The sequence below is a fragment of the Acipenser ruthenus genome, chromosome 18, assembly GCF_902713425.1.
Source record: "Acipenser ruthenus chromosome 18, fAciRut3.2 maternal haplotype, whole genome shotgun sequence".
Classification (NCBI taxonomy): domain Eukaryota; kingdom Metazoa; phylum Chordata; class Actinopteri; order Acipenseriformes; family Acipenseridae; genus Acipenser; species Acipenser ruthenus.
In genome coordinates, this window is record NC_081206.1 from 28,791,490 (window position 1) to 28,818,023 (window position 26,534).

At 38.7% G+C, this 26,534-nt stretch overlaps 1 protein-coding gene across 1 annotated transcript in view; it reads left to right on the forward strand.

Moving 5' to 3' along the window:
- The window catches only part of LOC117417276 (latent-transforming growth factor beta-binding protein 2-like), a 97,261-nt gene that overhangs the window by 23,629 nt on the left and 47,098 nt on the right, over window positions 1–26,534 (forward strand). The window contains exons 4-7 of the mRNA XM_058991857.1: window positions 18,242–18,423; window positions 19,731–19,901; window positions 23,888–24,085; window positions 25,197–25,504. Of these exons, the coding sequence (XP_058847840.1) occupies window positions 18,242–18,423; window positions 19,731–19,901; window positions 23,888–24,085; window positions 25,197–25,504 (859 nt within the window). The remainder of the gene's footprint in view (window positions 1–18,241; window positions 18,424–19,730; window positions 19,902–23,887; window positions 24,086–25,196; window positions 25,505–26,534) is intronic.

A 26,534-nucleotide genomic window follows, 5' to 3' on the forward strand; every position in this document is an offset into this window, starting at 1 on the left:
GAAGCAGACATTGATGAGCAGTGGCTGTGGCTGAATTCACAGCTGCTACAGGACATCCTCTTTCAGCAGGTGTTATTACCAGACACTGGGGACTGAAGGAGCCCTGCAATGGGAAAGCTTGCACTACATAACATGGCAATTGCAAATGAAACCAGCTAGCATAGTATACTTACAGTTAGGAGAACACTTTAAATCAAGACATTGAAATTAGATTAGTCTTAGATATACAGTAAATAGGGTTGAAATGAACTATTTCTAGCTTTAAAGCACTGTGTACATCATTTATGCTTACATTGACACAGTACCTATGGTGTTATAAACAGCTTTCTAAAGAACTGCAAGCTCAGGGATTTCACCGCAAAACGAATCAGTCAGTGTCACCTTGGTCTCTTGTATGTGAAATAATAAAAAAATGCAGCAGAATGGACAAAACATATGCTCTTATTCAGTATGAGTTTCAAAGCTGCACAGTGTTTTGGCTCTCAGCATGTGTCCAGCCTCACAGGGTTGTGTGTTGATGTGGTGGATCATAGACAGGGTTAAGGATGTGCTCGTGAACATTGAACTCGCTGTGTCTAAACACTGAAAAATAAATATACATATCCCCAGGCCCTACAGTCATTCGCGGTGTTGAAAGGTTCTTCCTTGTGATTCAGAAATTCCCATCCCCACAGTCCCTCACAGGCATGTGGCTTTTTATTAGGGTCAGTGCCACTGGAACGCCCCGATTACTGCTGGGACACAGATACGGGCAGGAGTATGCTTGTTATCTTGTATTAAGAATCTTATACTCCATCCCGTGATCTACATAGCAGAAACTAAAACTCCTATATTTACCAATTAGAATTGATTTTACTTTCCCACTAATTCAGCATTATTAAGTCTTAACTGCTGTATTCTAATCTGACCTGTCAAATAACTAAAGCCTTTTTAAAGAATTTGGAACGGGTTGACCAAGGTCAGCTGGGCACTCTTTACTGAAGCTATAGTAAAAGCTATAGCTGTGATTTCCCCATACTGTGCTAGTCCTGATTTTAAGAACTGTTCCTAATTAAGTAATAACACACCAGTGGAATACAATATTCCTGAGTGCAAGAACAAGTCATCTCACATTACCAAAGTCTTGTAGCTTAAACAGTATCAAAGCATCAACCATCTTCAAACAGTAAAATGGTACATCATCAGGGAAGGACCCTGTTAAACTCCTATTACAATCGCAGACTGTCAGAAAAGGAGGGTTGAAAATTGGTGCAAAAAGCAGTTAGAATGTCTGTACTTTAAGCTGCAATGACTCTAAAGCCCCCAACATTTTAACGTAAGATTTATACCGGAGTGTGCATAGAATGCAATAAGTAATAACTATGATTCAGCACACTATACATTATTCATTTGCTAAGTAACATGAAGGTCGCAGAAAGTGCTTTTCAAACACACGTCCTGCCAGTTATTATTTCAAACAACAAATCAAAAGGAATTGATATCAAACTAAGCTATAAGCTCCTTTTAATATAAATAAGCACAATAGGTCAGAAGGAGGGGAGTTGGAGTTGCTTTTTGAAAAATGCCCAGCAGGGTTTATGGAACAGTGGAACAAACTTTTGTATTACTTTTCAACCCTTGACATTTCTCTCAGTCTGATCCACCCTATTGTTTAGAGCAGTCACAGCTGGAGGAAATGCAGGCTTCCCCGCATCGAATGGCTGTCAGAGTCAGTGCCAGTTCCAGGGTCAGCAGCAAGCTCTTGTTTAGTTGCATGAAGTTGCCATTGATGCTTTGGTGCTTTGGGGCAGTCACTCACTTTTATTGTTGATTGGTAAAACACAGTTGCCAGAGGACAATAGCAAGTTTAAAAACTTTTTGTGTGTTTAAATCCTGCAATGCCAAATCCGTCTAGTTTTTATAAGACCTAGAATAACCAGTTATCCAATTGGAAGTTGGTTAGAACATTCTTTAGCACAATCTAATGAGAGTAACGTAGTCTATTCATCTTGTGTCATTTGTAAATGGATCATTGTGATCTTGTTCATGATATTTTAATTGTTACGCTTTCATTTTGCATTTTTAGTTGGGGGGGGGGGGGGCTTTATATTGCTGGCATTCTTGTCTAGATTTGTGTCCGTTGAGGTCTTTCCATTGTTTAGAGGCGAAAGGGGCGTGCTGGACAGTTATTCTCCTTCTTCTAAAACAAATCGTATTTTACAACCGTGTTTTCACGTTTGGGAAGTATTCAATGTTGATGCACGAAAGTGTATGGTTTGATGTGCAAAAAAAACCAGAACATCAGGATTCTACTTTTTATTTACAGTAACATACACAGATACCTGGTATTCAGGCAACACTATTTGACAGCCCCCTTTAAAATATGTTTGTGTAAGTATCAAGCAGAACGTCTAGGAGCTTGGATGAAACATGGAACTCTCAATAGTCTGCCTGGCGGGGGTGGGGGGCTGGGTGAAGAGAAAACATAAATACAATGAAGCGGGTTATGTTTGGTTTACGAGGGTGCATTTATTTTTTATTTGGACACAGTCATGCAGAAGGAATGGAAGGACCAAACGATCATTTAATAGGCACAATATAATTTAATATGTTTTGCTAGGATTCAGGAATCTTACATTTTACAACATGTGGAAATGTAGCAACATTGCTACAATGCCATTACATCCTTCTGGAGCAATGGATGTTTTGCAACCAAAAAACCTAGTACAGTATGTATTGAATTAATGCACCATTGATGATATATTTAATTAGTCAAATACAAGTAAATTTGCTTCAAATGTCATTGTTTTTTTCTTGCAAGGGTTTTTTCTTAACTAAAAACTTTTGAATTAGGCCTACAATGTTGCAATAGTAAATCACAAGATTTTGTGTAGCTGAGCAAACATGACAGAGGGCTGCAAAACAGTGAAAATCCACTTGGTTATCTTTTCTATATAACAGGCATGCACTATTTGGAGCAGTATTTAACTTTAAGTACAGAAATAAAGTATTGTGCTCTGGAGGATATGTAATAAAAATAGGAACAAACTGAACTTTTCAAATCCCTAGTGATGGAGTGGATGATGATGTCATCTCCAGTAACGAGGACCGGGGGCAGAGATGGAAGTCAAAGAAAAACAAATTCTGAGCAGAATCTCGGAAGCACTATTTCACTTAGGGGTAATAAATATGCTGAATAGTCATGGTTCAGATCACCCAGGCTAAAACCTTGAGGTCATTTAGAAAGAAATTGGATGCCAGTCTGTCGAAATGAAGCAGTAAAAAAGGAAGTTGAGAGGTTATACTGTAGGCTTAATGTTTTGTTTTCTTTTTGTTTCATTTTTACAATATACTAGCATGGCAAAATGCATTTTATTTTAAAAGGGAGGGAGGGGGTGGTGTCGGCAGCATCAAAACAGTCAGTCTTTGCACTGAAAATGACTGAATTTGTTGTATTGTGCACCGACATTAGAATCTGGGGAGGTCTGATGCGTTAAATGATTTACACCTTGAAGGAAAAAAGGCAGGACAAGCACAAGATCGGGGTCCCTGTTGCAGAATGGAGCTTTTCTTTGATTGTTAACATGAGAGCAGATCATCACATCCCTCTGCCTGTCTGAAAGCTTAGCTGACCCGGTCCTCCTGCTACCCTAATCAGGGTAATGTACCAGGAGGCAGCAATCCAGCAAGACATGACTCCTGGTGCTGCTGACGAGGGAGGAAGCTGCACAACAGGGACTCTGTAACTATAAATCTATAACAGTGATATGTGGCCGGCTTCCCATATGGTATACCTGTTGTGCATTTAAGGGCAGTGCTTTTCCCTTATAATAATCATATTGCTTCAGTAAATAATAATTTAAAAAAATAAATAAATAAAACTAAGGATACAAAGGTAAAAAACAAGTAATGTACCAACGCAGGTGTGTGTGTGTGTGTGTGTGTGTGTGTGTGTGTGTGTGTGTACAGTACTAGTAATGTGGCAAAAACACATCCTGGCTAATGGGCAAGTCGTGAGTGAGGGATAAGTAGTAACCCTACCACTGGCCGTAATAGAGATTGCAAATAGGTTTGTGGGCATGAAGCTGACAGTGTTAGCAGGAGGATGAGCTCAGGAGGACTTATGGAGGAGCACTAATAAGGAGGAAGGGAGAACGGAGAGAGTCAGTGCCGAGGAATGTGAGTGATTTTAGGTGAGAAAATAGAGGTGCTTAAGCAGTAGAATTTAAGGGAATTTAATATTGAAGACTCCATTATGCAAAAAATGTGAAGAGAAGCAGCAGAAAAAAAACGAGACTGAGCATAAAGGTACTGAAGCCAAAGCTGTACCATGTGGTTCAAATGAAACCCATTGAGCTTGGAGGAATTGGAGAGAGAGACAAAGAAAATAACTACAACAAATTTTGCCTACCTTCAAAAAAACGCTGTGGTATTAGACTCCAAAGGACATTTCTCTCCCAGCAGGATTCAGCAAATGAAAGGTCTCTAACAGCTAAGCCACAGACAGAATGGCTTTGCTGTCTGACTGTTTCCATCCTTGCACTCCAGTGCTGTGTCAAACCCAATTACTGTCCCCTCTACGTGAAGGTAAGAGGAAGGCCAGCGCCTGTGAAAATCTCGCTGCTATTGCAGTGATTAAAAGCTCCAATTTAAACATTTTGGAAAAGACAATACGAATTAGGTGTTCATTCAGACCGCTGGGTGGAGAAGTCTCCAGTGATCATTTGGAGAGTAGCATGGGTCCTAAAATCTTTGTGAATTAAGAAAAAAAAAAATTTGTTGCATATAAATAAAGCATTAGCACTGGAGTAATTGCAATGATAGATTAACACTGGATCCAGTCTTAGACTGGATTTAGATGGAGTTAAAGCAACCCATTTCAGATTAATGTAGGATTGCTATAAGAGAGAGAGAGAGAGAGAGAGAGAGAGAGAGAGAGAGAGAGAGAGAGAGAGAGAGAGAGAGAGAGAGAGAGAGAGAGAGAGAGAGAGAGAGAGAGAGAGAGAGAGAGAGAGAGAGAGCAGGGATGCACTGTATCTGTCTTGCATGATAATGGTATTTGTATCTAGCTATGTAAGGTATGGTACCTAGCATCATCCAGTTGCATTGTGGAGATAACTTATGTATATTGTCCGCTCTATACAAATAAACATAAACCTTTCCTGTGGAAGTTTTGTTTGCCTGTCTGGACATGGTTGTTTTCCATGTGGTAATGGTCAGTACCAAACCATGACCGTGTGTGACCAGATCAACACCCAGGTCGAGGCTGTGACCTTCAAACCCATAGGTTGATGTGCTGAAGAACTAGCACCTGTAATGGTATATATGTGTGTATGTATGTATATGTGTGAGTATATATATATATGTATATATATATATATATATATATATATATATATATATATATATATATATATAATTTCTCCTTTCTTGGATCAAGAAACCTGTCAACATGCATTGTTATACTGGAACAACAGCACAATCTCTTTTTACATACCTCTTCAGGCCTTAGGGACTTTCATCTAACCACAGAAACCACAGCCTTCAGAGACTGGGCTGCTGCCATTAAAAACAACTTAGAGACAAATTATACAACCAAAGGTCTCCAACATGAGTTTTTTAGTCACAGCACTGCTCTGTGGTTTTCAGGGACAAAGCGAAGTGTACTGTTTCATTAAAGGAAAAGTGAAGATGGGTGGACTTACCAATTGCATGTGTGACCCACAAGTTAGTTTGTTGCCATTTAATGCACTGTAACTTAATCTGGCCTTTGGGATTTGGATGTTTATAGTAGAGTACACAGTTTTAATACAGAAACCCATAAGACCAGTAAGTCACAATTATACCTCGCCTGCCTGCCGTAGCCTATTAGTGCAATCAGATCAAAATGAAAACTGAGTCGTCCATTTAAAACATGGTAAAAAAAGGACTAATCCATTACTGGAGGGGGCGGGGGGGGGGGGGGGGGGGGCGGGGGGGAGAGAGGCTATCTAACACAATAGTGAAATATTGTACATCATTGTTTCAGGCTGTTTGGCACATGCAAATGGACATTTTAGCAATCTTTCAATCTTTGGAAATAATGTATTAATCAAAATAACATTTCTGCATATTTAATGCTAGGCACACTCCTTAGCATGTGTATTGAGAGTGGCTCCAGTGTATTAAACAAAGCTGACAAATGCATGCCAACCAGTGTGCCAATAAGGCTGGCAGTTTTACAGTTGTGGCCAGATGTTTTCCACGTGTAAATGTAGATTCATTTTTAGTTTTACCATCACGAGCCCAGATGAGTTGCATGGGATTTATTCAGTAACCTGGCCATTTGTTTCTAACTGCAGCCGCCTTCATTCATTGCAAGCCTTCCCTACGATGTTGAATTCAGACTTTCGTAAATGCTTGAATGCATTAGCCCATAATTTGCAGTTATCCCAATCAAACTACAACACCGTCTGTGATGCAAACCTATGAAAGAAATAGGTTTTTAAAAATCAAACATTAATTTTGCTGTGCGGCCATGAAAGAAAATCCTCTGTGACCTACTTGCTATACAGTCAACATTTTCATTGCCAAGTCTGTTTATTTTTACTAGGGACCCCAAATATCCAAACTCCATACATTTAGTTAATGTATGTTAATAAATACTTCAGTGAAGCAGATTTGTACACAAAGGAAACGCAAGGAGATTATAGCTGTCAGAAGAACATTGTGTGGGCGCAGCCATGCCTCAGGTGTGTACAGCATGAAGTAAAGTTTCTCATAAAGGTTGTTGTTGATGATCAGGAAGGTCACAAAGTGAAGCTTTTGTCCTGTATCTCTGTAATTATTAAGGATAAGAACAGACACGGTGACTAGTCTAGTGGCCTAATCTAGTTTAAAAAAAAAAATAAAAAATCAATACAAACAAATGTTAATGGATTTTCAACTGCTGATCTCATTTCCTGTTAGTGTTCTTGACTGGTCTTCACTTGCCTAATAAAACCAGGTTCCAGGAAAGCTCGCAATGAGCAAACACAAAGTTATGCTCTCTGCCTTTTGGTCTTTTATTTATTCCACGTGGAACCATGGGAATATTACAATATTATTAATGAGGACAATAATGTTTCTTTACTTACACATCCTCTTAACTAAAACAAAGACAGATGCTGCCATGAATTATAAATCCTGTCACTTGGTGTTTGAAAATAATTGCCCATGTGGTATTTTCAACAAGAGATGCAATGTTTCCCCATCTGGTTTAGGGGTTTGTGTGGAAGACTCAGCGCAACAGCTCGTAATGATTACCAGGAATGCCACAGTGATTATGTGAAGGCCGTGGTACCACAAAACAACACATTTGTAAGCCTGTCATTTTTCTGATGGACCGCTACTGATTTAAATGATGCTTACCACCCTGTAATTTTGTGGTTTGAGCTTTTGATGTTACCAAAATGTAAAAGGTTATTTCAGGTTATGGATGAACACATGGTGTAATCATCCTGGTCCAAGTGAGAAAAATAAATAAATGTGTGACTTTACAACAGTGCCTTTAAATGAAGCAGATGGCCCTGTTGTGGTTTCGCTCATTATCTGGATCAGTTTTTTTGTCATCTAACGCGTTAACAATTTGCATCATTCTTCAGAAGATCTTGGTAGACCACAAAATTGGCATCCCATTTTGTTATTTTACATAACCCGTTTGCATTGTTACACTTTCCATTGTACAGTTATGGCCAAAAGTTTGGTATCACCCTATAGAAATAACTAATTTTGCTTTATAAAGTTGAATGAAACCTGCTGAATAATGTTACATTAATATATTGAATTACAATAATGTTTTGTAGTTTTCCATATACTTAACGTAATATTGACAAAAAAAAATGTGACATTTCAAAATCTAACATAGAAATACTGTTATGGCTTCTGGTAGACTTGTAATATAATTGTGTAGTTTATTTGATTACATGATAAATAAACAATCTAAATTATGTTCACAGTGTTTTTTTTTTTAATTATGTCTCAATCCTAATTCTTTCTTTTAGATGAGATATGGTACACTATTCTGTGGTTTGGAAATTTAGTGCACACAAATTTAAGGACTGTTATAAGAAATATTTTGCTAATGACCGTTTTTTGATTGATTTTAAATCAAGTTTATAGATCAGGAAACTTCTTACAGAGGGTTAGACGTTTGTTCTTGTTTTTCAAAGCACTATGTAATTGCTTAAACACTCCTAAAGCAGTTTCTTAAATCTGTCTTTAAAGTTTTGTGAATGGGGTACATAATGCTTGTTAAAAGAAATCAAAAGGTCAGGGGTGCAAATCATTTTGAATATTGGTGCTGAACTGTTTCTCAAGTTACGCACCAGAGAGCCTGCTGGTTAACTCTCATTACTCTCACAATCACTACAACTAATGCAATCATTGCTCACCCCCTAAGCATGGCATATACTTTTTTTTTTTTTTTTGGCAACAAAACCGGCAGTAAAAAAATAAAACATCAATAACAATAACAAAACTTGGATTTGATGTGTTAATGATTAGGAAAATGTATAATTCACTTTAATATAAGAAAGACACTGATATTCTTTCTGGATGGATTGATGGATTGGCAGGAGCATGTGTGTGTTCCAGCCTCTCTTCCCCGTGTTGCGAGGGGAACTGCAGCGGTGAACCGGGATACAAAAAATAATTGAGCATTTCAAATTGGGGAGAAAACCGGGGTAAAAAACCATTGGCAACGACTAAATTTACAAAAAAAATAAAAAAATCTATACAATTTGTATGGGGAATTGAATTCGTTTTCATATTTGCTCCACCAAAGGCTTGATACAATATTTATGACACTGTTTGTTTTTGGCATAAAAGGTGTTTTGATAAATATTAAGTTCTTCAGAACATCTCTGTTGGCTTCAGAAACATTTTGTTTCCAGCGTTTTCTTTGTGTTTGGCCTCAGCCTCTATAGCAGCCCTCCTGTGTCAACTGCTTTTTCCTCGCTGTCACTTTGCCAGTGTCAGCATTGTTGCCTGGAAACCGTGGAATATATTTCAACGAAAGCATGTCCAAAATTCCTCAGTGTTCAGCCGTCACTGGGTAGTCATAGCTTTTGGAAAAGAAAGTGACCAAAACAATGTTTCAGAAAGCTTGATAGAATTTAAATGAAGAGAACATTGTGTCCCTGCTTTGATGGTTATTTCTTTTAAAAACAGAGACAGAGTGGTACGTGTGCAGGTTATAAACATAATTATAAAATTATGACTTGGAATAAATGATTGCAAAAAATGTCCATATAATTTTCTTTATTATAACCGCTTTGCTGTTCACTTATTTTGACTGGCCCCTCATTCAAATAAAGTAAACGGCGCACATTTCAGGCTCCAGGCATAGTGTACAAAAGGCTGGTAATGATGCAGAAAGAAAACATTTTTTTTACATGACAACTGTGGAAATTCCAAATTTTTCACGAGTAAATGTTGATGACCATTAATACTTAATTTAGAAATTCCTTGGCTAGTTGCGTGTGAGAGCCATGTCATTTCACTAGCTGTTTCCAGTATTCGTGGTAAAATCCTCTGGCACATACTAGCATGAAAAAAGGTGCACAGTGCATGTATGCACAGTTTTATGCAGTACAGAAAGTTAAATGTAGTCTGAATAAGGATTAGTGCCAACAAGGAAATTATATATATATATATATATTTTTTTTTTTTTCAGGCTAGATTTAACTTTCTGTACTGCATAAAACTGTCATAATGCTTAGGAAGAATTATAGAAGCTCAACATTGCAGCTAATAACTTCAATAACACTCTTCTATTACTTTGATTACAAAACAAATAAATGCACTTGGGGAGTCCCCAGTGTGTCGCCTTGTTAAGCACTGCCGCTTGGGGTGCAGGGTGAGCCCTGAGAGTGAGGTTCAAATCCAGCTTGTGCCAAGCTGTTCTGACATTGTCAGCAAACATTTCAACAACGTAACCTTGGCTGTTGAGGTTTGTTTGGAAGCGTATGTTTTTGGAAGGGCCTCCGTGTGGCACACTGGGAAACGCACGACCGTGTGGTGTGCAGGGGGAGTCATGCGGTCAGCGGCGTGCAGATTCGGGCCCTGGCTGTGAGAAGCATTGCAAGCGAAACAGGCAGGGATTGAGCTGCTTGACGGAGCTACATCAGCCCCTACTGACCAGGCGTGCTCTATCAGACACTTTGTGGAGAAAAAAAAAAAAACGTGCGAAGTATGTATAAACATTAACATACAAACATTAAAGCCAGGACACTACTGTATATTTTTCTAAAGCTCCCACAGTCCGTGTCAACTTCATCTTCACTCTACCCGAGTCTCTTGACGATGTCCGAGACAGTGGGATAGCATCCAGCGATAACACATGCGAAATTCCTCTGCTCAAACACAATTAAACAAACATTTGTCTCTTTTAGGAAAAAAAAATACCTTAAAAATAACTGTACACAGATTCAGGGAATTTTCAGTGATCAAGAACACATTACAGTTGTCTGACTCACGCTGCACTACACACACGCAGGCTTTAAACAGAACTGGAAACCAGAATGATTTATTAGAAGCATGCAAGTGCCCTGGAATCTAATATCATGGGTTCTCTATTCTAATCTCCAAACGTAACCCAGACAAGATTACTGTCCCAATAGTAACCCAGTTGATATTGAAGTATGGTCCCCTATAGTCCTCTCTTAGCATTTCACCTAGCAATTAACATATCCAATTACAGAAGACAGAGCAGAGCACCTCATTAGATTTCATCTGACTGGGCCTTGCTGTTCTGCAAAGATTTTTTCACCTGAGCATGGGAAAGAATAAGTGTCTGCCATTCTTGAAAATTCCCTTTTTTTGTGCTTGGGACATAAAAAAGAGTTCTTGTTCTTTTTATAAAGTGATTTAAATGCTTACAAATCCCATGGTATTGTCCAAGTTGTTATAACATACTGAAGTATTTCACAGGGAACATTTTGCTAGGGTCATGTACCGAGCGTTTCGTAAATGTTAGACTTACATAATGAACCAATTTTATAACGTTGCTGTCATTTCAACCCTAAGGCACCGTTTGGTGAAACCCAGGCTAGCTCCCTAATTACCAGGTGATGCCAGAGTTTTAAAAGCACCAGGGACCACTGCCTGATGTCAAACAAGATTGTTTAGACAGTCAACATGTCGCCAAAATTGCAGCTTTCAGCATCTAAATGAAAGCCTTAAATCCGTCTGGTTTTCTGTTCGATTTTGGCAATAGACGAAAAAAGGACCAATAAACTTAAAACTAAGAGACTGAAAAAAAACAGAAGCTACACATTTAGAGCGAGCATATATTCTTTATGTTCAGTATTGGTTTAACAGCAGTGCTTCCCATCTTCCCGTTGACTGGTATTATATTTTTCATTTTGGGACCGTTATTCCCATGGCAGCTTTTAAAGAACTAAATAATTATGTAGACCTAATAACGATCATCACAATTAGGTTCTGTAATTGCTGAAGCAGCAAAAGCAGCAATTATCTGCATTTTTTGTTTATTTTGTTGTTTGGTAGTTCTGTGCAGCCGCTATAATAATAGCATAGCCATAAGTCAATAGTAATCCCAGCCACAGTTTTATGCAGATTGACTTGTCTTCTTTCCAAGCCCTTGTTGGTTCTTTTTTAGCATCAGTCGAATGTTCTTTGTTGAGTAAAGGAGGCTGTGTGGTCCGGTGGTTAAAGAAAAGGGCTTGTAACCAGGAGATCTCTGGTTCAAATTCTGGCTCACTCACTGAGTGTGACCCTGAGCAAGTCACTTAACCTCCTTGTGCTCCGTCTTTCGGGTGAGACGTTGTTGTAAGTGACTCTGCAGCTGATGCATAGTTTAAAATAAGCCACTAATTAGAGTGAGTTATCTGTTTGTCACCTACAGTATTGCTCGTCAATATATTTACCTGTAGGGTGACCCAGACAAACCTGTTTGATGCTAGTTAGAAACGTCTGGTCCTTGTTTTTGTCTGGTTAAGATTTGGCAGCATTGTGCGGATTCCACACTAACAATGTGGTTTACTCTGTGTTCCCTGTTGCCCGATGTTGCAGAAATGTTATAAAAGTGTGGGTAGAAAGAAGGAAATAAGCAACTGGAAAATGTTCAGGTTCAAAGGGAACATTTAATGTCCTATGTCCCCACTAATGAATGTTGACTAATGTCAACCATTAACAGCCCAAGGGAATTTCTTGACAGTCTTCAAAGCATTTGGGGCAAATGGGGTTTCCAGTAGCACTTTTAAGAATGCACAGGGGGCTCCCGAGTGGCGCATCCAGTAAAAGGCGCTCCTCGCAGGATGTGCCCTATAGCCTGGAGATCGCTGGTTCGAATCCAGGCTATGTCACAGCTGACCGTGACCGAGAGTTCCTAGGGGGCGGTGCACAATTGGCTGAGCGCTGCCCGGGTAGGGAGGGCTTAGGTCGGCAGGGGAATCCACGGCTCACCGCGCATCAGCGACCCCTGTGGCCGATAGGGCGCCTGTGGCTCTGCAGCGGAGCCGCCAGATCTGTGTTGTCCTCCGGCACTATAGGTCTGGTAGCATTGCTGTGGATCTGCAGTGCGAAAAATGACGGCTTGGAAGGAGCACGTTTCGGAGGACGCGTGTTTCAGCCTCCGTTTCCTGAGTCGGCGGGGGGGTTGCGAGCGGTGAGCCGGGGATACAGATAATAATTGGGCATGCTAAATTGGGGTGAAAACCGGGGTAAAAATAATTGCCGACGACTAAATTTAAAAAAAAAAAAAAAAAAAGAATGCACAGATAGGAAGTGATCTGTTTTGAGAATCCCCAAGTATGTAGCCATTCCTGGCACACCAACAAAGCAGGCCTGTAGCGGCACACAGAGACATAAAAAAGGAATCCACACTCCTTTTGCTCTTCTGAGATAATAATTTTGAGGAAAAACAAATGCTTTGACAGACAGTTATTAGTAGATGGTATTTTTCCTTGTCTGTTCTCACAACAAACTGTGGTCCTCAATATCATCCCTCCATGTTATTCAGGCTGTAAACAAAACAATTTGTTATTTTGACTACTTGTGTGTGATGTACAAACACACATTAATTACAGCTACACAGGATTTTAATTGAAAATTTGAGCACAGTGTCTAAACTTCCCTCCCGTGTAGCATTTTCAAATGTCTGTTCTTAAAGTTTTTCAGCATTGGGTTGTGCTGTGTCACAGGCTACATTAGGTTTATTTCAAGGGATTGCACATTGTTATCCAGTTACTATTAAGAACTGACCCATATTTGGTATGCGATTTATATGCCAGCAAAGGATCCTGGATCGGTCAAAGTGACTGGCAAAGGATTTTCTTGTTTCAGCCACTCATGTTTGGAACATATTTTGGGAGAATTTCTGTTTTGCACTAAAATGTTCTGAACCTGACCTGCACAAGATCCAAAAGGAGTGTAGCTTTTTGAATGACACACCGGGAAACAACCGTTTAACATTTCCCTCGAATGATGTTCTCTCCTGAGGTGCTTAAAACTCCTGAAAGGGATTTTGAACTGAAAGTGAGTCGTAACTGTAGACCTTCAATATATTATTTTTTTCATTAGGACCCAGGACCCCCTTAAAAAAATAAGATATTTAATCTCACGGGTCTATCTAACTTTAAAAGCCGACCTTAATGTCATCAGATCAATAGAATAGGTGCCAAATAGCGGAGAGAGGATTGCAGCTAGCGTGTGTCTAGAGTAGTGAAGGAACGGTAACTATTTGTCATTAACTCCTGGGTTCAGAAGAGAGACTGAGCATGAAGAACAAGAAGCATAAGGGTGGACCAAGCGTTATTGCTAATTATGTTTTATGAGATTTAATTAATGGCATGATTTAACACAGAGATTCACCTTATTTGAAGAAAAACAACCACCCGTGCCAATACAACTATACTTTGTAATACACTGGAACTGTTTCAAATTCAACCACTTTTTTCTATGGGCGGTTTCTGATCTTTCTTGCTAATTTGCTTTCCCTAATGTAGTTAATTTCCTAATGGTTTGCCAGCTATCGAAAACAAAGTCTGGTATTTAATCCTACATTATAGATGCCATTACATAATAACATATTAATAGTAATTCATGAGTTTTCAGCAGGTCGTTAAAAAAACTAAAAAAAGAAGAAAAAAAAGGGGGTCATGTTTGTATGTGTAACTAGGAAACTACTGAGGTATTGTCTTGCCTCCTGCACAAGGGGCTTTGCATTAAAGTGTAACGTTTGTCGCATTGGACCAGTCTTCAATATCAGACTTCTGGCAAGGCCAAGACTTTTAATGATGAAACTTCTTAATTCAGGTTTACATACACAAATGGCTGATTTCACAGACCCCAATCGGCATCAATCTCGCACTAACCAATGTTACCTCAGTAGTCTGATATTAGTGCTATCCTTCAATGAAACCAGATTGTGGCGAGTTCTTACAGATAATTAAATACAAGAGTAGTTGAATATGTGGCTTGCTATGACTCTGTATCAGCAGGTATTGTGTTATACACACCAATGCAAGATGTATACTGTTAGGTATGGCAGGATCCCCCCTGAGAGTTTGAATACAGCCTGTAACCAGGGGAGGAAGTCAGACAGCAGACTACAGAGTTGTGTTTTTTTTTTTTTTGCCATGTAGAAAGCTGTAAAACTCCTTTCCAAAATCTTGTTATGCTGGAGGGCCTTCTCTAGCCATGCAGTCCTTAAACTCTTCCCGCTTGCACAGCTGCAAGCAAACCTGTCTGCCCTCAGAAAAGAAAAACAGCTGTGTACAGTTGTGACAAAAACGATCCATAAAAAGCAAAGTCTTTGGGGATAAATGATAAACATCACAATCTTGTCTGATTTGTTTCTATCGGACGACAATCAAGAAGTATTGCGGTCCCAATAATTGTTGTTGGATCTTTTTAAAAGTACACTTTAATAATAGGTGATTAAAAAAATATTTACAGGTTTTTTGTTTAATTGCTAATGGAAATATGTTTCCCATAAGCCTGCGCTGTCAGACCTAATCACAACTAACAATTTCAATTGTTTTCTTGTTTAATACACTTCCTTTCCAATGGTACAGCTGTCTGAAGTTATAAACAATCCCCTCAGAAAGCGGCTTTGGTTTTAAATAATAATTTGGAACCTTTTTAAAAAAAATTGTTTATGCTATTAATCATGTTGCAGTCATTATCAACTTGTTTTTAAATTCCCTGTTCCAATTCACTTGAAATACTCCTACTGTCGGGCTATGAAAGTTGATACACCTAAAGGGTATGTAATATGTATTACAGTATACCTTTTTATACATATATATTTGTTATGCTGTTTGAGTTCTGTTACTCCAATATTCAGATTCAGATATTTTGACTTGCCTTTCTGAAGTTGCTCAAGTTAATTCATGGAAAACCCCACTAATGAGTAGGCTGGAACATATACAGAAGGTTGGTATCCAAGATAGCTTGTGTCCCGATCTGATACTAGCTTTGTAATAAAACAGGGTCCCCACCATGGCTTTCACTTCTATGCAACTAAGATACAGCTAGCCTTGGCCACCTGCATTAAGCATACTGACACTTTGTTTTTACTAGATCAATCCTCTAGCCAGTGTCTTAGTTTGAGTCTTTAAGTTGCTGGATGCCTTCTGTAATCACAGATTGTAGGATTTGACAAATGGAAAACCATGTTTTCATAATGGGAACATTTTTCCTTATAATGTTTCAGTGTTTGGCTTCCATAATCTTGTTTAAATGAATGGAAATGTGTTTTGAGGTGCATTCATTGAGCCCTCATGTAATGATGGGGGTAAAAGATAAGACTGCATCTTGTATTCAGCGTTTTTAATGATGACCTCATTTTTCAGAGAACGTTTTTACTCGTAAACAGCACATCTGGTCTTCTCAGGAAGACAGCTCACACAGGATATCGGAGTGGGCGGCTTGGAAAAACGTTTTCATGACTGTGTTGGCCACCAAGAATCTTGCGCAATGCTGGTTATCTTTTAAAGACAAGATTTATAGTACTATACTTCAATACCAACTGGCATAACAAACTCATATCATTCATAGAACTCCTTAGAAAATGAGGTTTTCAACAGATGTTCAGGTGATGATTCTTATTGATCCTGTAATATCTTTAGTGCTCGTTGCTGTTGAGATATGAACTCTGCCATTGCCTTTTAAATGCTTTCAAACATTAAACCAGGAATCACGACTGCCATCTCAGAACTATAGCATCTCTGGATAAGAAATTATAAAAAGTTAGTTTTATTTGGCAAGCAGAGTATAGAACTTTAGTGTCAAGTTATAGAAAGTTCACACAGAAAAAAATCAACCAATCACTGTTACATATTTGTCAAAATCCCAATAAATCTTCGACTGTGTACAGATGTTATCCTGTGCCAAGAACATTTGGCACAATTCTTTTTAAGTAGTACCTGTATTTATTTTACTGTGTGTATATATATATATATATATATATATATATATATATATAAACATAGCTTTTTTTATGTAAATCATTTTATCTCAGTTGAAATGTAATTACATTGACCGTAAAGCCTATAATCACTTTTGAGTACTAACATGTTTAACAATCAAGTAAGAAATAAGTTAGGATGATAACCTTGGTGACGCATACATAATTGTTCTGTGACATGTTTTTGGCACAAAAGGGAATTGTCACATCACCCAGTCAGCAGCTTCAGGAAAGAGTTGAATCTGGCAAACAACAATATAATTTACATTTTTGGACTTGTGAGCACGTTTCAGAAACATGATGGATTTTTAGGCATTGTTCTTTTCATTTGTTCCCCTTTTTCATTTGGGCAGCCAGTTTATTAGCTAGTGCCATGAATTCAGATTGTCAATGTTAATTAGATACAGCTGGTGGAGATAAATGCAAGATAATAGCAATAAATCACCAGTGAAGTGTGAGAAAGTAATTCACCTGGACATTCAGAAATGATTTGTTATTCCACAAGGTTCCTGGTCTCCTTTGCCCTCACTTGGTGCATGTTCCTACTTAGGTATTCCTGGATCTCACACAATTTGTCATACAGCTACATGATCTCACTTCCCCTGTGCAACAATGCCAGCAATTAGGGAATCAAAGGTTCACCAGACTGCAAATGTGCAATTATTACACCCCAGGGAATTGTGTACAGAAAACATCAAAATTATGCAAAATTATGCTGTTGTTACAAAGTAACAAAAGTATTGTGCAGTCGTATTGGGTTCTTCTCTCATAGTGGATATCAGAATACTAGCATAAGTAAAAAATAGAAAAATAAGTAGAATACGATGGATTTTTTTTTTTTTTTAACATAGTCTTTCTAAATTCCAAGATTGAAATAAAGGAACACCAGCTCTTTCAGTTTGTCTTCCGAAAGAGAACGTCTCCGATCGGACCGGACAAGATTATACAGTGAGTTGCTGCGCTCAGCATCAGCTGTATTTGTTCTGCATTTATGTATCTGAAAGCGAATGTTTTCAGATTAGGAAGACGGTCAGCTGTCGATGACCAAAACAAGTCGATGTCAATTTCCCCTGGCGGTAGAGCGCTCTGGATCGCATCGGGTGCCACCTTCACAGTGTACAAAGCAAAGCAAAGAACATCTTTTATTCTCTTTTGCTGATATATTTGCAACATGGGACCTTTGTCATGGCATTTTCTGGCAAAATCAATGTTCCCTTTATCCTCAGTTTGATCCAACATTTTTCGTAATTGCGTAATTCCCCGGGGTGTAAATTATCTTCAAATGAAGAATGTGTGTTTGTGCACAGACTATTAAAAAAATATATATATAGTTTCTATTGTAATATATTACATATAGGAAGGGATCCATGTCCTAAAACTCATGTTCAAACAAATGTATGTGCATGTAAATGTAAAAAGATTATAGGCAATTTAAATAAGCAATGTAATTTAAAAAGCTATTGGTGATACAAGTCTTTTTTTGAGTTGCAAAGCATTCTAATAGTACAGGAAAAATAACTGCACTTAAAATAGCAGAGCAGTAAACTAATCTAATATGTATATCGATGCCCATTTTATTTGTGAAGGACACTGAAAATATTTTTTAAATGTTGGTTCAGCATCATTCAAAATAAATTGTCAATGAAGTTATATATTTTTTTCTTATTTGTTATTGATTCCTAAGGAATTTCCCAAATTGATAACAGGTGATAAGGTTTTGTCTATCAGAGTATCAACTTCCAGGGCAAAAGAAAAAAAAGAAAAGTTATAATATCTGAAGATACCATTTTTTAATTTTTTTTTTTTAAGGACACATGACAGAAGAGGGCAGGCTGGGTCCTCTCCACAGCACACTGGGGCTTCCCGCACGGTCAAGCGTTACCCATCATTTACTGAACAGATCACCTCCAACGCTCTGCCCAATGGCAACCACAAACAGCCAGCCGGTGGACGTGGAACTGGGAACCTTAATAATGCTGTGGCACCAAGAGGTATTCATGATACTAATAGGGTTTCATTCTATTGACATTTTATCTTCAGAAAAGTGCAGTTGATGGAACACTGAAATAATGTAAAGTAACAATTAGTAACTTCCGTAAGATCTTTTTAAAATGCCATACATAATTTTCCCTATTTAAAATGAATGGGCAGCATTCTCATTAAAATGTTCAATTCATACTTTAGATGTACAGTACAATACAGTATGTTAAGTAAGGGAATCACTAAGATCAGTCTTTTAAATAAGTTTGCTAGATTTGAGAGGACATAGCTTGCGAAATTGAATAGCTCTCCAAAGGTTACTAAAACTCAGGAGTGGGTGTAGTTGATAACAGCTGTTCCTTTCCTATCTTATTCAATCTTTCATGTCTTTGAGTAGGGGGCACAATATTCTGAGGTGGGGTTTTGCTCTGTAACTTAGGAGCCGGTCTGGGGGAAAACCAAAAAAAAAAATCATTCATAATTTTGATCGGATCAACTAATTCCATTCTTATTTTTCCCAATTCCTTATACCGCTGCATTGCAAAGTGTGTGCATGGTGTACAGCATCACTAGACACAGAGAGACTCTCCTGTGAATGGAACATCAGATAAAAAGTTAAACTGGCCCAAGTCCCAAGCCATCAGCCCAGAGTGTGTTTTTTTTTTTTTTTTTTTTTTGAAGAGCGACAGCAGTTTATCTGAAGCTTTAAGCCTGGAGATTTAGCAGCGACGTTTCGAAGGGCTGCATAAACAGAAGGCTTACAGCTGGAGGGGGGGGGGGCGGCTATGGAGTAAAAGCTTTCAGGCTGCCTGTTACACAAACCAAGACCCATCAAGTTAGAGGGTTTGGAGAGGGCTAGCCTCCACCCTTCATTTCCTGTTCCAACATCTTCGTAATCAGGGAACTTGACGAAAAACCCAGGACGACTTGGAACATAATAATAGCATTAATTTGTAACTACCGTAAGCTGTTTTTAAAATGCCATAAATAAAAGTTGGCTTGTGCCCAAGTTTTTCGCTTTGTAATGTAATTGACATTGTTCCCACCATTACACAGCTTTCTCCTACTTACACCTCATCCTTATGATAACAGCTTGGAGCCTGGCCCATTATAAACTGGATCCCCTCCATAGACTGCAGTCCTGCGAGACATCAGTGAGCTACGTTGTTCGCTACCCAGCCTCTACCACACAGAAGCCTTTTCTTTTATATCCTCTGCTCTCTAAACAAGCGAGCCTGAGACCTTGAGGGCCTGACGAGGAGGATGCTGTTCAGAATTGAGATTGCTCTTTTTCTTATTGAGTTGGTCTTTGTCCTAGGAGCAAACCTGACGGCCAACATTGACCGTATAAAGATTGTCTTCACCCCGATGATCTGCAAGAGGAGCTGTAACAATGGTCAGTGCTACAACAACTGTGAGAAAGGGGACACTACGACCGTTTACAGTGAAAACACCCAGAGCCACATCTCAAAAGCAGGATTTCGCATCTGTAAGTATTATTATTTTTAAACCTTGAAAACTGCTTTTGCCAAGTATCCCTGAGAGGCAGCGTACTGAAGGAACTTGGACTGTGACTTCTGTGCTGCTGAAAACTCTAACGCTCCAAAGAAGTACAGTCAGCATATCTCTTGCTGCAGCCCTCATGATACGATTCAGTAAAGTAATACCACTGTGAAAGAACCAACAACACGTTCTGGGTGTGGTCTGACTGTATGCAGCTTAAAAACATGTAATTTAAAGAAAGATAGTTACCAAACAGGCAAACAAAGTTACTTAAGAATCTGTTCTAGTGATCTATTTTAGAAGTGCTGATTGAATTCAAAGTTTTTGATTATTTCTGATCCCTCATGCTCTGAAAAGGAGAATTGGTGTGCTTAGCCCCCCATCCTATTGATCATCACCCTTTTGATTACTCTGATTTAACTATTGTTATGCTTTGGGAAGGCTAAAGCGCTACAGTGTAAACAAGGATTTGTAGGGATTACATTACATCTGGGACTTGCATTAGCCTTTTCACAAGCAGTAGAGAGGGTAGCTGTCTAAGACAGGGGTACAAAACCATTCTAAAGCCATTATGAAATGTCTCAACGATCAGGGGTCTGATTGTTCAAACTCCTCGGTTTCAATACCATGGGTGCGGGCTTGTGGAAGTTTCTAACCCTGAAAATGTTTGATTTTTTTGATCTTTTTAAGTCTTTAAAGATTACATTGCAATCCCAGCCTACTTTATGAACACAGGCTCTCTTATATTAAATACATCATAAACTTTTTAATATTTAAAATATGGATGTCCATTTTTGTAAAAGCATTGACTCTGTTGTTTTAATAAAAGCATGCCTAATGTTTGGAGGGAAGACAAAACTTCAAGTTAAGTGCATAGCCGTGACCTGGGAATGTGTATTTTATCTACCCTTTTGTGTAGGAAAATTCTGTGTTGCAGTTAAATTAAGACATAGACCAAAAGTTACACAAGGAAGTGAAAATCAATATACTAGCTGCTTAAAGTCCCTAGCATGGGTTAAACGGATTTCTTTTTAAAGCTGTACAGTGTCATGGCACCATGCAGAAACATTATTAAGAAACTAGACTTGATGTCTGCTTAGGGATACATTTTGACCACAAACATTTTATTTTAACAGAAAACTTGCACTTTTTAAAGTCGTTATGCAAATCTAATTTAATACATGCATGTCTCACCACTTCACTATTTCCTGTAGTCCTGTTTAGACGCAGCCAGAAGTGACATTGCCTAAGCTCACTTGGACCTGCAGACAGGAAGAACTGCATCATTATGAATTTAAGAGCAGAATGCGAAGCAATGGAACGCTGCTGATGGAATTGTCGTATTAATTGTTTTTGACAGCATTTTGCATGCCAGCAGGGCTCATGTGTTTTCTTTTTTTCGTTTCACAATTAACATTAAAGAAGAGTCTTAATACATGCCACTGGAGGGGATCTAGAGGGAAATTACTAACTGTGTAAAACGTTTAGTGTCAGGAGGGGAAACATGAATCTACTGGAATATGAAAAGTTTCCCACAGTAAAAGCATAGCAAAGTGTAATAATGCATAGTGAGAGCATGGTAAAGCATAGGTAAGCATTGTAAAGAATAGTGAGGTATGGTAAAGCACAGTAATGAACATGGCAAACCAGGGTAAACTCTGGTTAATGCATAGTTTAACCATGGGAAAAGTGCACAAATCCCATGGTAAACTTTTAGGAGTTGCAATTATTTGTGTTGCAGTAAAAAACACAGTCCAAATTGAAGCCATTTCATAAGGTTACTGTAGGATAACTCTTTAATGGATTAATGGGTCTTTTCCATTGTTCTTTATTTCTTCTTTTACTTTCTTAGCTGCTTTGAAGCTGAATTTGGCACGGTTTTGCTTTTGAAATCCTTTGCAGCTATGTACGCCCCCAAGCCAAAATTTTGTATAACTTAGCAGGTGTGCAGATGCAGGTAGCACCTGTTTTTGTTTTTGTAGTCCTTGAATATACTTTCCAGTAAATCATATGCAAGCAGACAATATTCAAAGGGATCTATGTGTCAAGAATCGCATCTATTTTTATGATCTTGATACCACCGCTAAAAAAACTGCATAATATATAGTTTCTATTTAGTTAATAAAGTGGGTCAGTAAATCGCTACTAGGAGAAAACACCAGCAGGAATAATCTCAAAGTATTAAGATCTGCCCCTGTTTAGATATAGCAAGTCTCCTTTATTGGATTCGTAAGTGTTTCACTTTCATTCCTAACTAATTTGGGATTCGCATGTGCAGCCAGGGTAGGGTTTTTCTAATAATATTATCTTCTCGATTCCAGACAGATGTCTCTTTGGGTTGCAAAGCCATTTGCCTGGAGAATGTGCTGCCTGGCACCACTAGTTTGTTCTTTGTTTTGTTACCTTCAAATCAGTGTCCTGAATGTGTTTTCACAGACTGGGCTGGGTGGATAGATTTGATATTAGACAGTCACAGATGTAATAGGTTGTCAGCTAACATTAGAGTACATGTGAAACTTTGCCTTGCTTCATGATTTAATATGTTATTTAACTAAGGCTCCGCTGTATAATTTGATAGCTGCAGCTAACCAAAATCTCAAATTAGTGTCAGAACCTTTCATTATACATCTGGGTAGGGGAACTGTAACAAACAATGGGAGACTGGTACTGTAACCATTAGAGGGAGGCTGAGAGACATAACAGTGCCTTACCAGTACATCCTCATCAACTAACAATTTAGAGTAAGATTTATGGCCATGACTTTGTAAAATACAACTTTGTTAAACAGGACTGGAAATGGGAAGGTCAATCTGAAAGCAAACAACCATGCTAAAGATATTACTGTATTTTAAAAACAAGTTGGTTGCTTTTTGAGGAGCATAATGTAAAAAAGAGACAATTTTTTACATTGCCCATTTAAAAGACGTAATTATGGTGTGTGCGTGTATATGTATATAGAGATGAACCCGTTTTATGTCACCTTGCTTAATATCATATCCCGATTATTATCACGATTTTTCAAAAACCACTCGCCATGCAGGCTGTTGCCTCACAAACCCACTTATTGTTGCTTTTTGTGCTGCCTGTCAAGTGCTTCATGGCTGGGCTTTACTAAGTAACCACAGGATAGAATTAATTTCCAACGCAACTAACAACCAATAATCATCTCGGCTGATAAACTGATATTTTGTGCAGCCTATCAAATGCTGCGTGGGCGGTCTTAACGGAATACAGTTCAGTTACAAAACACCAACGTCACCACATGTGTCTTCTTTAACATAATCAAGTGCAACTCCTAATTCATAGCCCTCATCAGTCAACAAATGCCTTTTTTAGATAATGACACACAAAATGTATTTGTCCAGTAGTAAACAATATGCATTTGTTTAAATGTAAAGAACAACTAAATGTACAATATTAAAACACTGCTCTTTAATTCACCGTTAGTCTTCTTCTCGCACTCGGAATGTGCTGTAGGCAAACATGAAACCCGGAATATATATTCTATTCTATTCTATTCTATTCTATTTATTTATTTATTTAAATGTATGTCTATTTATGTAGGTTTTTCTTTAAAAAAAATCCCATTAAAGGATGACCTACCGGAAATTTGAAATGTTTATTGCTTGGCAAAGCTAAAGGTCATGGTGAGGTTTTAAATTAAGTATTTTAAATGAGACTTGTATATTAGAAATCTTACCCGAAGGGGAAAATCGTGACTACATAAATGTGAGTTGAGGTGTGGGGTCAGGGAAACAGGATAAGAGTACATGGAGGAAATGGGATGGTCAACAAAAAATTAATTACATCCTATTTAGTGACTTTTTATTGCTGCTCATTAGTTGTCAAACCCGGAAAGCCCCGATTTTGTGAAGGTGTATAAATCAAGTAAATTAGTTTTAGTTTGCAGGAGAACAGAAGCACAGGCCTTCTACCTCTCTTGCTAATGACTTTTCTGCAATTTCCGTACAGATTTCTGCCAGATTCCCTGCATGAACGGGGGGCGCTGCATCGGACGAGACCAGTGCTGGTGCCCATCGAACTCCACAGGGAAATTCTGTCACCTTCCAGCCCCACCTCCCGAGAAACAACATGCAGCCAAGGAGAGCAGTCAGGCTGCGAGCAATTCATCACATTCCATGTATACCCTGCCACTGTCTAACCAGCTAGGTAACAATGCTCAGATCACTGAAATTGTTGCTCAATGGGTCTTGCCCGGTTGTCAGGTCAAATACATTGACGCAAGCCCTCGCATATGCTATAGTGCTTTGTGAAAGTGGCAGTGCAGTTCATATCTAAAGTGTCTGTGTTCTGTTGTCTGTTGCTTAATAGCACTCCTGTTTACCAGTGTTTTTCCTAGACTTCATGCCAGGGCATCAGGTATCTCCCCATACCAGCTGTGGACGTAAAAAGTGGTTTAAGCTGAGCTCGTTCACTATACTGACCCAGACGGGAATGTTGTTTTTTATGAAAAGTATCCACTGCTGATGGCATTCAATTAATGCTCCGGAGTAGCTAGGAGCACAGAATATATGTGTGTGCGTGACACTCCACACAAACTGCCCATTCCTGTAACCATCTGCTGAAGAACACCCATATGTAGCTGTGTGTAGGAATGGGAAATATATTACTTAAAACATCAATCCAGCCAGCCCTATAAATATGTAATAAGCCCTCGACTACAGTAGCTTATTTTCCCCTCGTGGCTTCCCTTTGTGATGAAGTACAGTAACGGGAAGCAGAAGCCAGATGAGATGTTGTAAAATCTTTGAGTATTCTTTCATTTTCTTACCCCACTCCCCCACTTCACAAAACTGCTTAATCAAAAAGAAGTTATTGTGGCCTAGGGACAATGATGCAGTATGATTTAATATACAGCTGTTAAAGAGTCCTTCAGATCCTTGTTTATTGGGGGCTGTGTGCTGCTTGTAAGTTCCATGATTTAGGGTTGATTTTTAGATTCATGTTTGGGTGCTTTGCAAGGAAAACGGTAATGGTCCAATTGTCAAAACCCAACAGAATCATCTGTTTATCTCATTTGAGAGTTGAGTTTACAGGATAACTGTGCGGTAGATGCACTGCTACTTGTAAAGTTTGTCCAGTTTATTCAGTACCATTTCCAGATCTGAGGTGTAATTTGATTGTATTGACCTGAATTAACCAGAACCTGGACTTGATTTCATCTGAAATATGTGCTGTGCTGTGATTTGATATGTCTATAATAACACAGTTGTAGCTCAGTTCAACTCTATTAGCTAAGTTTGATCTCTTCTTCCTGCAGCCTCCATTTATCCTTCCTTGGTAAATGTTCACATTCAACACCCTCCTGAAGCGGGGGTGGAGGTCCACCAGGTGGCCCAAGTGAAACCGGGTCAGGTTCCTCCCAGAACGCTGGAGAACAGCGTTGAGGAACAGCAGCCTGTGCGCTCAGTGCAGCAGAGGTCCCAGCCAGCTAATGGGAATGGATACTCCAAGGATCATAGCTACACCAATGGGAACAGTATTGGGAATGGGAACGGGCACCCCAGACCGCAGACCAGACTCAACGGATACATAGGAAGATGTTTCCAGGAAACCATTGATGGGCAGGTGAGTGTGAGGTAGAGGCAGCTAATTTGCCAATCAGATTTGTTTGGTCAAAGTGCCCAGTAACAATGTGCCTAATTACAATGGTCATGGCGCATACAGCACAGTAGCTAAAATATTTACAGTATTGTCAGCAACCAGACATGTGGAGAAGCAATTCAAAAGGAAAACTGAGTGCTTGGGAATACAGTCAAATTGAAGTTGAAGTTTTTCACATTTTAATATTACTTGACAAAGTTAACCCTAACCAATACTTTAAGCGCGTCACAGAAAAAGTGTAAAGGTATAGAATGGGTTACCTAGCCATGTTGGCGATGCTGAATCATTGTGATCCCTTTAAATTCCCAGTGATTTTTCCTTGGGCTGAATTTACTTACAGCAACAATCTCAAACCCTTGCTATTGAGCGCTGGAGTAGACAGAATGTTATTTATTAACTTAATATACAGGGCGGGGGGACTTCATCTTCACATGTCCCAACATTTGCAAGCCTGTCTGATGCTATTTTTCAATTTGTCTTCTCCCTTTCTAATTCTGACAGTATATTATGCAGTGCAGAGCGCTGGATCCTCTCCAGGGTTATCTGTTGGATAGAGTATTTTGTTTTTTCTGGATGGATTTCTTAATTCATTGAGTTGCAAAGTGAGGAGTACTAGAACAACTATTCATCAATCATGTATTTACAGTATAAAGACATTTCAAATCATTCCTGTAGGGCAAAACGCTCGCTGGCAGTATAGCACAAAGGGTTTTACATTTTTAATACAAATGACTGTATAACTGTAACTAATGTACCATCAAAAAGTTCCCTTTTTTTGTAGAAAGCCACTTTTGTTAACAAATTACATGTTCATGAATGTGCGTTATTCTTTTCAAGCTTTGCAAACACAGCAAAAGGAAATTGCACTGTTGATGTTACAAAACTAGTAACACACACATCAATTAAGATAGTTGCTTTTCCTTCCTCGCAAAAAATAGTGTAAACATGAGTTTAATCCTTTCCCCCTTAGAAATGGGATTGTTAAAAGGAGATT